This window comes from Vipera ursinii (assembly GCF_947247035.1).
Source record: "Vipera ursinii genome assembly, chromosome: 2".
Classification (NCBI taxonomy): domain Eukaryota; kingdom Metazoa; phylum Chordata; class Lepidosauria; order Squamata; family Viperidae; genus Vipera; species Vipera ursinii.
This window is the reverse complement of record NC_139513.1, coordinates 243,224,228-243,241,067: the sequence shown is the minus strand read 5'-3', so window position 1 is coordinate 243,241,067 and position 16,840 is coordinate 243,224,228. Positions and strand designations below refer to the sequence as shown.

At 40.6% G+C, this 16,840-nt stretch overlaps 2 protein-coding genes across 6 annotated transcripts in view; one reads left to right on the top strand and one right to left on the bottom strand.

Annotated features, from left to right (window-relative positions):
* Positions 1 to 12,631, bottom strand: part of DTWD2 (DTW domain containing 2) — an 86,377-nt gene extending 73,746 nt beyond the window's left edge. The window contains exon 1 of one of the 3 annotated variants that reach the window (XM_083356265.1): positions 11,473 to 12,631. In XM_083356265.1, the coding sequence (XP_083212391.1) occupies positions 11,473 to 11,651 (179 nt within the window). In that variant the 5' untranslated portion in view covers positions 11,652 to 12,631. The remainder of the gene's footprint in view (positions 1 to 11,472) is intronic. The other 2 variants (XM_083356263.1, XM_083356264.1) reach the window with 2 other exon arrangements.
* A 2,881-nt stretch (positions 12,632 to 15,512) lies between these two features.
* Positions 15,513 to 16,840, top strand: part of DMXL1 (Dmx like 1) — an 89,833-nt gene continuing 88,505 nt past the window's right edge. For all 3 annotated transcript variants that reach the window (XM_083355894.1, XM_083355893.1, XM_083355892.1), the window contains exon 1: positions 15,513 to 15,700. In XM_083355894.1, the coding sequence (XP_083212020.1) occupies positions 15,614 to 15,700 (87 nt within the window). In that variant the 5' untranslated portion in view covers positions 15,513 to 15,613. The remainder of the gene's footprint in view (positions 15,701 to 16,840) is intronic.

Below are 16,840 nucleotides of genomic sequence, written 5' to 3'. Positions count from 1 at the left end.
CTGAAACATAAAAATTCCAAAATATCACAATCAATCCAATGCTACAATCACAGATCGAAGATTAAAATTGTGATTAAAAGAAAAATCTTTAATTTTATTGTTTTTTTCTACCTAAATTTTTGCCTCCTTTTGAATCAATAAAATATCCACCATGCTTCCCATTCATATTTGGAATAAAATTTTAAAATAGTTTATGTAAGCATCTGAAACCTATGGTATTTTTTTTACATTAGGGAAACTATAATGAATTTACAGGTATCACTATAAAAGAAGCAGATACAAGAATTATGGGCAAGTGTTATGGACTGAGTCTTTGAAAGAGTGAATTACATTTATATCTTATTCTTAAGAACTACTGCAGGAATGCTATAAAATGGTTAAGTTACTCTTTCAAAGTATGAGAGAGCATCCAGATTTGTTTCAAAGTGTTATGATTATGTCAATCATAAAGGACTCAAATGTCTATACACCAATACACAGAGTATGAACAGAAAAACAGAGTACGAACAGTAAACAGGGTGAACTAGAAATTCAGGTAAATGAGGGCAGATATGATATTGTTGCCATTACGGAAACATGGTGGGATGAAACTCACAAATGGAACACACAGCTAGAGGGATTTAAATTATTTAAAAGGAACAGACCAAACAAAAGAGGAGGTGAAGTTGCTCTATATATAACAAAAGCAGAATATCAGCAGTTCCTGTTCCGGTGTTCAGTGAGCCAACTGGAGACCTTGATCCTCTGGCTGAAATTTCTTTTTGTTGGGGACCCTAAGGGGCCAGAATCCACCCTGGAGGGGTGGACTGCAGGAAGGAAATTCCAGGGATCTAAGAGAGACGGCAATCTCTCCGAACAACCCAGGAGAACCCTCCCAAAAACCAACAGAAGAAAAGGCTGGCTAACGTCGTGTCCAGTCACAGCTGAAATACCAACAGGGGTCAAAGCGATCAAATAAGCGAATAATAAACAGTATGCCTGAATCTGGGTAAGAATATTGATTTTCTTTATCCTATCTACTTTTCCTGAAGAAATCTCCAAGATAAAATCTCCGAAGAGATTTTGTTCGGGCGGCGCCTTTTTTATTTTTTTGGAGACGGAATAAACAGAAAGACATGATAAATGAGTAAATGCTGACACCTGCTGGCAGATGAGGATCTTTTTTCCTTTCTTTTCTTTTGTCTTTGAACTCTTAAGCTCTTAAACTGCACCTGTGTAAACAATAACATGGCTGAAACAATGAGTACGTCACAAAAAGAAGTATGCGATGAGCAACAATAACTTCAAAGGACAATGACTTTAAACTACATAGAGATGCAGAATAATTTTGAGAGGATGAATCAACTTATTCTCAACTTAATTTCACTTCAAGAAACTTCTGAAAATATAGAAGAAAAGATCAAAATGCTTACTCTACAAAAGATATATAATAAGCAGCAAAGCTTCCAAAGGACAATGACCTTAAACTACAAGATAATGCAGAAGAACTTTGAGAGTATGAACCAAGTTACTTTCAACTTAACTTCATTTCAAGAACTTCCTCAGGAGAAAATAGCAGAGATGATTAAATGTAACCATGAGAAAAGAGACTGTAGGATGGAACTATATAAAACAAAAAACCATGACTTACGGTAATTCAAAAGGGAAATATTTTAATATGTCTAAACAATTTGGAATATAGGGGAAAGAAGATACATATGTTTGAATTTGGCTGAATAACGGGAAAATCTTGAAATATATTACTTTTAGAGGGATTTTTTTTTCCTTTTCCTTTTCTTTTTTTGTTTTATTCTTTAATGTTGGAACGATTTAAACAGGAATAAAATATAAAAGATATGTTTTAAATGAGTTTTAGAGGATTAGATGACTGGAAATATTAAAGGGAAAGTTTAAAGTTTAAATAGATTAAATATATATTTTAGTATAGGTTGAGAAGAGTGGAAATTGAGGAAATGGATATATTTTGAACTGGAAGAAATGTATATCTCTTCCTCTTTTTTCTTTTCTTTTCTTTTTTCTTTCCCTCTCTTTAATTTTGTATTTGCCTCTCTTTTGTCTCTTTATTAAAAAATATAAAAGTACAGAGGGATATATATATATTTATTTGTAAGAACATTTAGAATGTAAAGGGAGAAATAAGTTGTTCTTGTTCTTTTTTTTCTTTTTTATATTTTTACATTGATTGGGAGATACAAAAGTATGAGAAGGTTTGCATGAAGGGAGAAAAAAAGATGAAATCCATCAACGTAAATATAGTTGAGTGTTAGAAAAAGACTGTTATTTGTAAATGTTTTTTCTTTTTTGGGGGGGAAATAAACTGAAATAAATAAAGTGACAGGCAACTAAAACGATATATAGGACTATTGAGATTATATATTTAACTGTTGTTAAATAAACAAAATTGCTTTAATCTAACGTTTTGCAAGGAACGATATGCTAGGGATAGGGGAAATCAAATGAAATTAACAGATGGAATATAGATTATAGAAAGTAACTGTTAAGGATTGTTTTATAAATGCCAACCAGACAACATCCTGTTTTATAATGATTTATGTTATGTTAAAGAAAAAAATTCTAATAAAATATATATATAAAAAAAGAACTGGCAGATGTGATCTCAGAACCACTGAACTATATTTTTCAAAGATCCTGGAGCACTGGGGAACTACCAGAGGACTAGAAAAGAGCTGATGTAGTTCCCATCTTCAAAAAAGGGACAAAAATATATCCAGGAAACTACAGACCTATCAGCCTGACCTCAATACCTGGGAAGATTCTGGACAAGATAATCAAACAACAAATCAGCAAACGTCAAGAGACAAACAAAGTCATTACTAAAAGCCAACATGGGTTTGTCAAAAACAGATCATGCCAGACAAATCTTATTACATTCTATGACCAAGTGACAAAATTAGTGGACCAGAGGAATGCTGTGGATATGATTTACTTGAACTTCAGTAAGGCATTTCATAAAGTTGATCACAACCTACTACTTGATAAGATAGAAAAATGTGGGTTAGACAGCATCACCACCAGGCGGATTCGTAGTTGGCTGACCAGCCATACTCAGCGTGTGGTCCTCAATGGAACTGCATCTACATGGAGGGAAGTGTGTAGTGGGGTGCCCCAGGGCTCTGTCCTGGGCCCAGTGCTCTTCAACATCTTCATCAATGATTTGGACGAGGTGATAGACGAGGAACTCATCAAATTTGCAGATGACACCAAGCTGGCAGGAATAGCCAACACTCCAGAAGATAGGTTTAAGATACAGGAGGATCTGGACAGACTTGAACATTGGGCGCAATCTAACAAAATGAAATTCAATGGTGAAAAAGTAAGGTTCTACATTTATGCAAGAAAAACCAAATGTGCGGGTATAGTATAGGTGGTACCTTGCTCAACATTAGTTAACTGTGAGAGGGATCTTGGAGTCTAGTGACAATCACTTAAATATGAGCCAGCAGTGTGCTGCAGCTGCCAAAAAAGCCAACACAGTGCTAGGCTGCATTAACAGAGGGATAGAATCAAGATCATGTGAAGTATTAATACCACTTTACAATGCCTTAGTAAGGCCACACTTGGAATACTGCATTCAGTTTTGGTCACCATGATGTAAAAAAGATGTTGAGACTCTAGAAAGAGTACAGAGAAGAGCAACAAACATGATTAGGGGACTGGAGGCTAAAACATATAAGGAACGGTTGCTGGAATTGGGTATGTCTAGTTCACAGGTCTGCAACCCGCGGCTCTTTCAGCCATCTCCTGCGGCTCCCAGTCCTCTGCCATGTGCAGTCCAAAAAAAAAAAGTGGGACTAAAAAAGTTCAACCAATCAATTCAAATACGCAGGGTAGGTGCATATCTCGCCTTGGCTCCACTTTTCAGTCAAATCCTGTTCTGCACATGCGCGCATGTACGCACATGTGCACACATTTTTTGCGGCTCCCAGTTTTTCCTTTTGTTAGGGAACTGATTCCGAGTGGCTCTTTCACTGTTTCAGGTTGCTGACCCCTGGTCTAGTTTAATGAAAAGAAGGATGAGTGGGGACATGATAGCAGTGTTCCAATATCTCAGGGGTTGCCACAAAGAAGAGGGAGTCAAGCTATTCTCCAAAGCGCCTGAAGGCAGGACAAGAAGCAATGGATGGAAACTAGTCAAGGAGAGAAGCAACCTAGAACTAAGGAGAAACTTCCTGCCAGTTAGAACAATTAATCAGTAGAACAACCTGCCTCCAGTTATGAAGTTGACTTAAAAAACACTTACAATAATGCAGTGTTCACTGAATGACTATCATCTGAGTTAAACTATTCTGTGATAGTTCCAAATATTTTCAAATTCCATATGATAGGCTAACAGCATCCACCACATTAGCCTGGTTAACTATGTCATATGCTACATTGCTGAGCTTTATTCTGACAGAAACCATTTTTAACATTTTCAATTTCTCCAAGGCTGCCTATGGCAGTGTTACTTTGCCATAATTATAACACTTTCACTTAGAGCCTATAGAAACCTGTTACTAAATGTAAAGACATGGTCAGGTCCTAGGACTTTTCTAAGAAGTGATTTATTGAATAAGGAGAGGGAGAGGGAGGGAAAGAGAGAGAGAGGGAGGGAGGGAGGAAGAAAGAGAGATGAAAGATCCAGATAACTCTTCAAACACCTTTCACCTATTGACAGATAATTCCTGAATAAGGAGTTAAGTGGGTAGTCAAATAAAATTTGCAGCTGGGTCAGATGCATGTGACCTAAGAAAACTGCATTTTCCCAAATGCTGTCTTGCAACCTGTTTTATTTGTTCTTTTTTTTAAATATAGGTTAAGAGATCCTAATTTGTATTCAAGAAAGCAAGAAAATTACTGTCTAAGGTGATTTATATACTAAGAATAGTATCAATCCAAAAAGCCAGTTCTATATAACTAAATGAAGGATTCAGATGAATTCACAAAGCGATGATTTCCATGTAATGATTTCCATGCTTTGTGCCCAGTAGCTATGAAATGAGTGAAGTATGAAGCTTAATACATCAGAAGGATATAAAATCATACACCACATTCTGTTCATGACCTGTAAACTTCCTATACTAATGATTTCTTTGTGCTTCAGATATATACTGTATGTGTGCGCATGCTAGCCTTGTGATTTTTAACTCATGTCAGTCATAACTACCAATGTAATTTATTAAATTTAACTCTTGAGACTGTTAAGGGGAGGGGGGAAGGAAAAATCTTTGAAATAACTGATTCATAATTCATAAAGTCAAGTGCCTTGGCTTTGATTGACAAATGCACTGCATGTTAAGAGATATATTTTGAACCAGACCTACTCAGCATGAAGACCTTATCTGATACTGCCTCTTTCAGAATTCCCTGCTTAGATTATGCTACAAATTATCATATCTGAAAGATGTAGTATATTTCAGATCATCCATATTTCTCAGAAAATAATGGCCCTTTTCTATCAGTTTTAGCCTACACAGTGTAGAATTACAAACATTTATATTGGATAAACAGTAGGGCAGGGGTCCCCAACCCCTGGTCCGTGGACTAGTACCGAGCCACAGCATGCCAGGAACCGATCCACACAAACAAGCAAAGTCCCATCCATGGGATGCAAGCAGCACACAAAACCATGCACACTCTGGTCCATGGAAAAGCTTCTCTGCACAGAACCGGTCCCTGGTGCCCAAAAGGTTGGGGACTTACGCAGTAAGGCTATGCAGTGCTTCTAATTCAAAGGCAAAAAGATGTTTTGGAGCACATACGCAGGGTTGTAAATCAAAAACTAGTAAACAACTCCTTAAAGAAACTTTCTTTCTTTCTTAGGGATTGAAAAACTAGGGAGAAGATGCATTTCATTTTAGGAGGTGCTGTCAGCTGTGACATTTGTGCCACCTGCACTCTTTTATCTTTGGACACAAAGCACTGCATAGTTCTAATAAATGGTACATTAGGTCTTGGGTACTATAAAGAGCTATTTCAACATAAGTATTTTTATAATTCCTTCCTTGAGATATATTGTCCTCCTGGTAAATACATTTCCATATTTGTCTAGTTACATTATCCTACTTGTGCACATATTTTCATGCCCGAGATCAATTCTGTAAATAATTCATATGCTTAAAACCAAAGTACATACTGTCTGAGCAGTTTACCTAGCTGAACTGGATTCCCCAACCTAATCATTCTTATTAATTTCTGACCCTTGGGCTTATGTATTAGTTATAACATCCTGCCAATCCTTCACAAATTCCAGGTTCTTTATAATAGTAAAAAAATAAAAAACTCCAGAATTAAGAATATCAAGAATAAAACAGCAGGGAGAGAAACAGCAATGTGTAAGTAACATCAAGACAGTTTTGAATATTACAGTAAAAGCTCAAGGTCTTCCTGAAATAAAAGGACAACTAGCCCCATCTAAAAGAATATCAGAGGTTATGGTGATATATGGGGGAGTCTCTGGTGACTTCCATAGCTATGTATAAGAAAAGGGAATCTTTAGAATATTGCAATCTTTAATCATTCAAGGTTTTAAAATACTTTACAGTGCTCTAAATTATGCAGGAAAATGAATGGCTGTTCAGTTGTTTACTATGTCCCCTAAATGCAAACTGTAAACATATACAAAACTATAGTTTCTGAATACTATATGATTTAAAGGTTGTTCTAAGCCTTCTGTCACTAAAATCTGTACCTAATACAATGAACACAACTCAAAGACATGACGATATATAAAACCCTACATGATTTAGGACTAAGTAATCTGAAATAATATTTTCCCCAATAAAATTTTACCCCTTTTTACTGAGATTCTTTTATGCTTTCTTTCACTTGAGTATTACTGTAGTTGCATTACTGTACTATAACCTAGCTTCAGTAACATTTTTTTAAAATTAAACATAAATCCTACAAAAAAAGTAGAAAATTCAACTAAGGAATAAAAATGGGGCCACCGAGTAACAAGCTGAAATGATCAATATGTGCAAAGAAACCCTGACATTTGCAAAAATATAAAGCAGCAATGGAATGCTGAGCATTGAGGTAAGGGAACAATTATTCCTGGCTGGATGGCATCTTGAATGCTGTGTACTACAGCATTTTTAAATGAAACATGGTTGTCTTGTGGACAGGAGCTTCCTGCAGAAGGTGAATAGCTGCCTTTTTCCTCCATTTTTAATGGTAGCCTCATTCTCAGAAATAGTCTTACAGATCCTTATCAAACAAGTGTTGAGAAGCATATTTGCCCAAGCATTCTATGAGTAAATACATTAGAGACAGGTGCAATTTTGATTTGGTATGCACCTGTATTTATTAGTTTGTGCCACCTACAAATTTTAAGTTGTTTACAATACTGAAAAGGGTATATTAAAATATATCTCGATATTTAAATTAATTTAGCAAACACTCTTGAATTATGATATACCAAACATTCACTTACTAAATTTAGTAATAGGTACAGTACTATAGGCAAAATGGAAAAGTTAATTCAAAATTTTGTTCAAGTATACAATTGTTCACTAGATGGCAATACAGGATCATCAAGGCATACCAAATACAATAGCTATTACATGCCTTTAGTATAGTATAGACTCCACTTAAATGCAACCTTGTCTTAAACAAAAATATAACTAGGTAAAGCATTATTGTCAAATTCTGTAAGATTATCACATTTGTTTCAAATAAGAACAGCTTGCCAGCAAGCGGGCCATGCAAACAAGCAAAAATCCATCCTCTGGATGCAGGCAGTATTGAAAAACACACCCCCTCTGGTCTGCAGAAAAATCTTTCTCCATGGCACCGGTCTCTGGTGCCCAAAAGGTTGGGGACCTCTGGTCTATGCTATACAGTTCAACATGGGCTATTTTCAAGGCAGATACATCTCTGAATGTATCCCAACTTTTCCAGTGAAAGCAGTATATTAGAAATTCTGTCATTCTTGAGAAAGCTGATAAGGAAGTATCTCTGAATGGATGTAAAAGGCCTTGAGGACTTGAACCTCACAAAATAACATCTGGTAAGTTCTAACCACGACAAAACCAGTTCCATAATGCCAGCCTTCTGGCCACCAATGTATCTGAAGTCATGTTAATTTAAATGTGACTGAATTCAGTTGCCTGAATACTCAACATGCTGCGCCATAAATGAACCAATACAGTTAAACTCATTTCAATTATATTGGGTAATACTAAATCTATGCACATTTCCAGCTAGTTATGATTCCTTAACTTGAATTGTGCATGTTTATCTGCATGAAATAGAAGTTCTTTCTTCAAAAGCAAACAGAAATTCTTTAATCAGACATATCAACTGTAAAAACTTTCACAAGGTGTTTCCTTATATAAGATTCCTACTTGAATTATTCTTTCTACAGTGAACATTTATGAGATAAAACCAAAAAAGCAGCTGAAAATATCTCTGTGTTTATTCTCACTCTCCAGTAGGCTATAACAAAGACTGGGTGGGCATTTTAGATCCATTTCCCAGCAGTGTGCCAGCCTGAGAAAGTATGACATCACAAATGAACAACAGCTGAAGTAGCAGCTCCTTGTTGTCAATGCTGTAACATTGGATGTTCCTGCTTTCAGCAATTCCATCAGCAATTTCCAACTGATGGAAATTGCAGCCATTTTTACTTTGCTTTTAACATGCTTTTTCTTCTGTTTAGAAATTAGATGTTGAAGGAGGGATGGGGTGAATGCTTGAGCTCAGCTAGCCATAATAACAATGCAGCTCTGTAGGAAACTCAAGGACACAAACTGATAACGTTTTTGGTGGGCTGAGGAGCTGGGAAGAGAGCCCTGATCTTCTGGTTAATTGGAGAATGTGATTTATGACTGCTTTGTGGGGGTGGGACTTGCATTCTGTTACTTTGTATCTGGGGGAAGGGAATCTAGTTTTGGGTTCAACTACATAGCACTGATACTTTGTTTCCTGAATAAAATGTTCTTTGAGGAAGAATTCTTGCCTTGAAATTCTATTGATAGGTTTCATCTATCGCAACCATGACACTTGTTACTTGTAGCTGCTCCCATTCTCTCCATAACCTCACCTTCCCATCACATAGTATAGAACAGACATGTCAAACATAAGGCCTGGGGGCCGGATGCGGCCCGCGAAGTGGTTTCATGTGGCCCGCGAAGCCATCCTGGAAACAGTAAGGGAACAACCCCCACTGTCTTGGCCCCGGCCCAGGCTGGTCAGGAGCCAATGTACAATTTCGTGATGGTCATCTATGCTGAAATACATTCAGTCTTAGCTCCACAAGGCCATCTGGAAACAGTGAGGGACCGGCCCATGCTGTGTCGGCACTGCCCCCTCGGTGCATGCTGGGGAGGTATCACCCTTTGTGAGGAATGAAGAAATGCACCATCACCTGGAAGTGGCCAGCACATGGCCCTGCCTACTTTGGGCAGGCTAGGGGTTGGGCAGCATTGTGCTTCTCTTCAGAAGCAGCCTCTCGGCACTGTGAATAGAGCACCCCGCTACCTGCCAAAACCGGGCAGGCTAGGGGCTGGGCAGCATTGCGCAAGTAACATAGACTGTCACACTACTCATGGCATCCCCTCCCATAGAGCCCACCAAGCTGGATATGTGAAGTAGGCGAGGGCCATGTGCTGGCCATTTCCAGGCAATGGTGCATTTCTTCATTCCTCACGAAGGATGACACTTCCCCAGCTGTGTTTCTTGCCTGTTTTTCTCCCTCCCCATCTCAAATATTTTCCCACCACTCTGTTCTTTGGAAGGAAGGAAGGAAGGAGAGGGAAGGTCTGAGGGAAGTCCTACCTTAGTCCTGCCCAGCTGCCCTTTCACCATCCCCTTGCCCACTCCTCCTGGCCTATCCTGGGGGGTCTCCCTATTGCTAAGGAAGCTTTGGATACAAAGCCAGGTCTCCTCACATGGATTGATTTTGCCCTCGTACCCATCATGAGCAACCTGGCTAAGGAGAGCAAGCACAGCAGCAGCAGCCTTGAGGAGGTAAATGCAGGTGGGCACCCCCTTGGGGAAGTGGGGATGGGCTTATGCCGTGGGTGCTTGAGGACTGGGCTAGGCATTTGACCTCCTGTCCAGCCCCCCCCCAATGGCCTGAGAGGAACAATGAGGCTCCTCCGGTGGACGATGCCTTGGCATTTCCCTGGTCCCATCTCCTTCTGCCAGAGACCCTCAGATCTGTCCCACTCCTGCCCAGGCCCCCATAGGCACCCTTGACACAAATGATGTAGAGCTGGCCATGCCCACCCAGTAGGCCATACGCACTCCAGCCACACCCACCCTGGCCACACCCACCTGCCCCCCCCAGGGCAACCACAATGCTGATGTGGCCCTCAATGAAATTGAGTTTGACATCCCTGGTGTAGAATAATGTGAGGAAACATACTCGCCTTACGCTACACCATATCATTTTAAGCATGACTGTGTTTGCATCCTAAAACCATCGATGGCTTACAACATATAATGGATAGGTTTATACTAAACTGAAATCAGAAATCACATTGCAATCTACTTAGAATGATGTACAGTATAGCTTTAGGCAATTATTGTGGGAGATGAAATTTTACAGAGTCTAAATAGTGCCACAAAGCTCAATCTTCCTTGCCACACACAAGGACAGATGGACTAAATAGGTAAATAAAATAAATTATTTGATTTCTCCCTTTCTCTGTAATCAAATGTTTCTATAGCTAGATAGCATAATCTGGCTGCATTTACATAACAAAATGAACAACAAATGAGGCAAATATAAAACCTCCTTCAAATTGAGCCTATCTTCACCAACTCTTCCAAATAGTTTCTGTCTTTCTCTAGTTTATTTATTCTTGGTATAAACAATGTAGTCCACAAATTGGATTTCCTGTTAGTTTCCTATCCACTCACGCACATTACCTGACCCTCCTTAGCTTTTCAATATCAACCAGCTGTCACCTGGCTGACAAAGCACAACCTAATCAATCAATTTTAGCCCGTACAGACCGAGCTCTGTTGTTGTTTTTTTAAGGTTTAGTGCCCCCTGCAAATCTACTTCAACTTACTTCGAAAAGCTCTTCCGAAAGTAAGAATCCAAGCAAATGACATTCCTCGGTCCGTTCAAATAACGGGAGGTGTCAAAATCCTCCTGGGAGGGCACTAGGCAAGGATGCTGCACTTTGGAATAACGACCGCAATCCTTGCGATTAAGCTACCGTTCGGGGTGGAGTGTGACCCATACAGGATTATGTTACGTGGAGGACTGTGGTTATCTTAGCCATGGATACACCTGAAGTGAGAACAAAGCCCTGAGAAATAGCCTGAAAGGCTCGTTTTGCAAAAGCAGTAAAAAAAAAAAACAAGCAGAGAGGGCGGACGGGGACAAGTCCATTGCGTCAGCTAGAAGAGGGCGGGAAATAAAACAAATAAATAAATAAATATTAAATAAATACGGGGGGGCACTCAACGACACGTGACCCTCCACGGAGCAGGCGGCTTAGCTCGTCCACTCACCCGCAGCGGCCGCATTCGGGTCTCCGCGTGTTGAGCTCCACGGGCAGCTCCCAGAGACCTTCACAGCACTCTTCGCTTTCCTCAGTTTCATTCTCAGGAACAGGAGTTACAAACTGCTGCTGCTGCTCCTCCTCCTCTCCGTTTCCCGCCGCGTCAACCGACCGCGGCCCCTTTTCCATGGCTGCCGCGACGAGTAACTCCGGAACTCAACGCTTTATTGTGCAGAACGGGCCGGCTGTCATCCTTGGGGGGTCGGCCTGAAACCCTTAAGCAGCCAAAAAACAGCGGCCTGGTCCACCTGTTTCCTGATGTTTCCTCTTAAGTACACGTGAAGAACGGCTCTGAAACCCAAGAAGCCCGAAAGGCAAAGCTTGGACACGTGGTTAGAATGTCCACCTCCCCCTTCCTGGCATCCTCAACAGATTTAAAAAAAAAAAAGGGTTTCTCATTGGCCGCAAGAGGGCCCCGCTGGAAAGTTTTAGTTTTCTGGGATGGGGAGTACGGGAGCGGTTCGGTATTCTTTGCCAATGCTCCACGTAGTTAGAAGGGTTTAATTCCAGGGAAGCGTGTTTAGAAATAAAAGTCTTGTAATCTGTCCCAACACAGCAGTCCCATTAATTTGATCTTCCCGATTTACTTTCAAATCTTTGCTTCTGCTCAGACTGGTTCAGTGGCTTTAGTTTGAAGAACAGAACCATCAGGTGATCGTGGAATGTTCAGTTTCACAGCACGTGAAACTAAAATGCTGGCTGGTTTGTGGTGCCTTGTTTTTTTGCAGACATAACTAGGACTGACTACTCCCCAAACTGTCAATGACTGGGTAGTCCAATAAGTTTACAGTGCGCCAAGCTTGGGAAAGCTGTGTTAACACTTTGCAAATGAAGCTTGAATTTTATGCATATTTATGGGCCGATAAAAATGATTTGCCAAATAGCAAAAGGTTAAACTATTTTCACATATACTTCTTATGCTTAGTGAATATTCCAGAAATGCTCAAGAGGGGTTGTGCAACACCTAAGATCCAAAGGCAAAAATGTACTTTTGACATATGGAGCACATAGCACCTGCATACATCTCCTTAAAGCATATATGTTTTTTTAGTATCACACAGTTACACAACTATAGCACAATTCTGAGAAAAGTTGCAGGTATTTGAACGTATGGCAGGTGGATGCTGAAGTCATTGTTGCACATTCTCCAAAGCGCTTTTTGTAGATGACCTCCAAAGCATTGAACTGTCAAATTATGTAGAAGTCCTGAAATCTAACACAACTATGTTAAATTATAATTACATGATAAATTCATGATGTATATTTCATCACTTCTGATAGAAGTACAGTAAATGAAAGGTCTTCAAAAAATTTAATATTGAAAGAAAAATTTAAAACTGAATATGCTGCACTGGAAATTTACTAGGTGAATGGAAATGAGAACCAGGAAAGGAGAGCACAAAGAAAGGATGCTAAGTGAAACACGTAGGCAAAAATTAGCTAGGTCTTAAGAGTGGGAAAGGAAGAAAAGCTATAAAAATGTCTGTAAGAGTAGATAATTAGTAAAACAGGAAAGAACCTATTTTTTTCTAAGAGGTCACAAAAAGGGGGCTAGAACTCAAGCAACTGAGCATGTGCAATTAGTTGATTAATATTAACTGACACACCTTGCATAAATTATTTAATTTTAATGTACATGGGATATATGACTTAGTATGTAGTAGGAAATATGTAGGAGGCGGTCGGAAAGAGTATAACCTCATAGTACCTCAGCCAATGGGGAAAGAGGAGGGATGTGTGGCCAGGGCCAGGGATCTATAAAAATGGGAATATTTTGGGTTGAAACTTTGGAGAGAACCAAGTTTTGATAGCTTCTCTCCCTGCTTATTGCAATAATCAAAACAAAAGGCCTTCACTGCGTCTTGGCTGGTTATTGGTCAGGCGAGCTTGTCTCTGGTCATGAAGGAAAGTGGCCAGGAGCGCATAACACTTCCATTACACTCTATACAAAATATTTTTCAATACTGTCCTGCTGGGGATTAAAAAGCATAGCTTAATTTTATGTCTCCATAATTTTCCTTTTCTGAAGCTCCCTAAAGAGAACTGTTCAATATGCACAGTACAAAGTTCCTAGATTTCATTATCTCATCAAATAAATCTGAAATTGCCTCACTAAACAAAGACGTGATTTCCTTTTTACGTCTTAGTAAGATATTGTTACTTGTCTCAGTAAGATATTGTTACTTGTCCCAGCTTCTGCCAACCTAGCAGTTCGAAAGCACATACAAATGCAAGTAGAAAAATAGGGACCACTACGGTGGGAAGGTAACAGTGTTTCGTGCGCCTTTGGCGTCTAGTCATGCCGGCCACATGACCACGGAGACGTCCTCGGACAAGCGCTGGCTCTTCGGCTTTGAAATGGAGATGAGCACCAGCCCCTAGAGTTGGAAACGACTAGCACGCATGTGTGGGGGAACCTTTACCTTTAAGATATTGTGACCCAAATGCTTGGCTTAACCAAGGTTTATGACTTACGACTGTGTTGTGAACCAGCCAATTAGGTATATTCATTAAGGTTAAAACCATGGGTTACATTGCTGTGTAAACATAGCTTGGTAGTACACAACTGTGTAAAATTAAGGCAAGTTTACTAACTGGAATTCTAACCAAAATTGTAATCTTGTAGTTGCTTACTATTGATATGGGAATCCCACCAAGAACCAGGGCTTTTTTTCTCATAGAACGCTCAAAACAGAGTTCCGGCACCTTTTTTGGATGGAACCTTGTAGGGTAGGCAAGGCAGGTTGTATGACGTGTGTGAGTTCCGGCACCTTTTTCTTTTACAAAAAAAGCACTGCCAAGAACTATATGTGAATCACATTTAGGATGCACAGATGCAGCCTGAAAGATCAGATACTACAAATAGGTAGATGTTCCCTCCCACATTTACCTGTTTCCTCACTATATAGACTAGCCTTTCTCAATTTTATAATCTCTGAATATGTCAGACATTATTAGCTCATGTAATTATCAGCTAAAATGGTTGGTTAGGTGGGGGAAAATTGACAGCCCACACATATAGTTCTAAATAAAATGAGAAAGTATTTCAATTTTCTTTTAGCATTCGTTGTACAATATTTAATTTTTATCCCACCTTTGTTTATAAACAACTCAATGTTATGAATATATCTAATACTCCTTCCCCCTATTTACCCCACAATAACCGAGATGTGTTGGATTGAGTTCAGTCATTACCTAACCAGAAACTTACAACAGTGCTATGAATCCGAGTAGTTCTCATCTATTTAGTTTTTCAGTAACGTTGTAGCAGACTTAATAACCCATTTGCTAATCCCAACTAACTAATCCCGTTATACCCACACAAAAAAAGCTCCACTGAACTCAGTGGGGCTTATTTCTAAGTAAATACTTGTAAAGGATTGAATATAGGAGGAAGAGAATCCCATTCTCGCATTTTGCCTTCCTGGATCCTTTGATCCGAACATTGTAACTTTATCGAAATTTAATGGTTCTCACTCTGCAGGGAACTAAACTAGCATTGCTATTGTCACATATATTTTATCCACTTCACGCGCCCTAATCTGACGTTCATCTTAGAAGCACAAACGTATCAACGCAGATGCGCCATAAAGTTGTTTTGCCACCTTCACCGACCGCCAAGCGCTGTCGTAAAATATCGCCGCGTGTCAACGCTACGCATGTTGCAGAGCCCACCCGCCGTCTTTTCAAAGAGCGCATGCGTGTGTCTGCTGTCATCCAACCTAGCAGTGTACGGTAGAGAAAGGGAAAACAAAAATGTTTGTCGGTTGGGTGGGGGAGACGTCATTGTTTCATTGATCTCGCGATGTTTCCCTTCATGAGTTTTCGGAGCATCCGCTCGGAGTCAGGCCGCCGGAGGAAGGCGTCTTGAGGCGGAAGGAGAGCTCGCGTGCGTGGTTAGCCCGAGAGAAGCTCTCGATCTGCCCGTGGTGGGGAGGCGCCTCTGAGGAGGCCCGCCCCACACTATGTGAGCCCGTCACCTCCTCCTGAGAGACGACTGATCAGCGGCCGAGCAGCTCACAGAGCCTCGGGGGTGGGCTCAGGCGGCTGCGTGGCCGGCCGGCCAGGTGCGGGGAAAGGACGGTTCCGCTATGAACCTGCACCAGGTGCTAACGGGGGCTGTCAACCCCGGGGACAACTGCTTCTCGGTGGGCAACGTCGACGGCCACCCATTCACGGTGAGTCTCTGCCTCACTGCCGGGACCGCTAACGGGATGCCTCCTGCCTCCTCTTCTCGGCTCCTAGCAGGGTTTGGCCTCAGCCTGCGGGGAGCCGGTTCGCAGGCAGCTGGCGTCGGGATGGCGTTGGCGGAGGTGGAAGGGGTGGTGCAGCAGGTGCCTTTTTAATCGGCGCGCGACCTGTCCGGGCGGCGGCGCCCATGTTAGTTTTAAAAACGGGGTGGGGGGGGGGGGGGAAATGAACCCTCGTCCTTTCTGCGCTAGGAAATGAGGCTAGTTTGGGAAAGCTTTAGTCCAGGGGTCTTCAAACTTGGCCCTTTTATGACTTGTGGACTTCATCTCCCAGAATTCCTCAGCCAGCAAAGCTGGCTGAGGAATTCTGGGAGTTGAAGTCCACAAGTCATAAAAGGGCCAAGTTTGAAGACCCCTGCTTTTAGTCCTTTGGTTTCCTCCCTGTCTTCCTTTCCCATGTCAGCATTTTTGTTCCTATTCATCCTGAATTCGCCCTCCCTAAATCAGATAATCATAACAGCTGAATACTTCCCCACGCCTACTGTAAATATATGAAACATGAATATCAGAGTGAAGAGGAGGAAGAGGTACTAAAACTCGAGCTTGTTTAGTTTCTAGCTTCCTTATATCCAGAAAGGAAGAACGCTATATGCTCAGACCTGATTTTCTTTAGTTCACATGATACCCTTTCGGATTATAAACTAATAGCAGACCAGCTTTACACAAGTACTAGGCTAAATTATCTGGCAGGTTTGTGATTCACTAGCTATATTCATAGTATGTTTAATCCCTAAGCCTGTGTTAACGTACAGTAGCTGTTATACAGTCTGCTATGTCCAAGCCAGTATTACGACTTAACATACTGATTTTTTTTCACACAGCATGTTAAAGCAATGGCTAGGTTTCCCGTAGCATTCTCTAAACCAAGGCTTTTCAACCTTTTCACCCATTGTACCACTTTTAGGATATGGCAACATGCGAGTACCACCAGTAGCCTAGCAAGGTGTCAAAAACTTGATTACCAAAAAACAAAGAGAGAGAAAAAAGTGATGAAGTTCAGGTAGTCCTCGACTTACAACAGTTCGCTTAGTGATGTTCAAAGTTACAATGGCACTGAAAAAAGTGCCC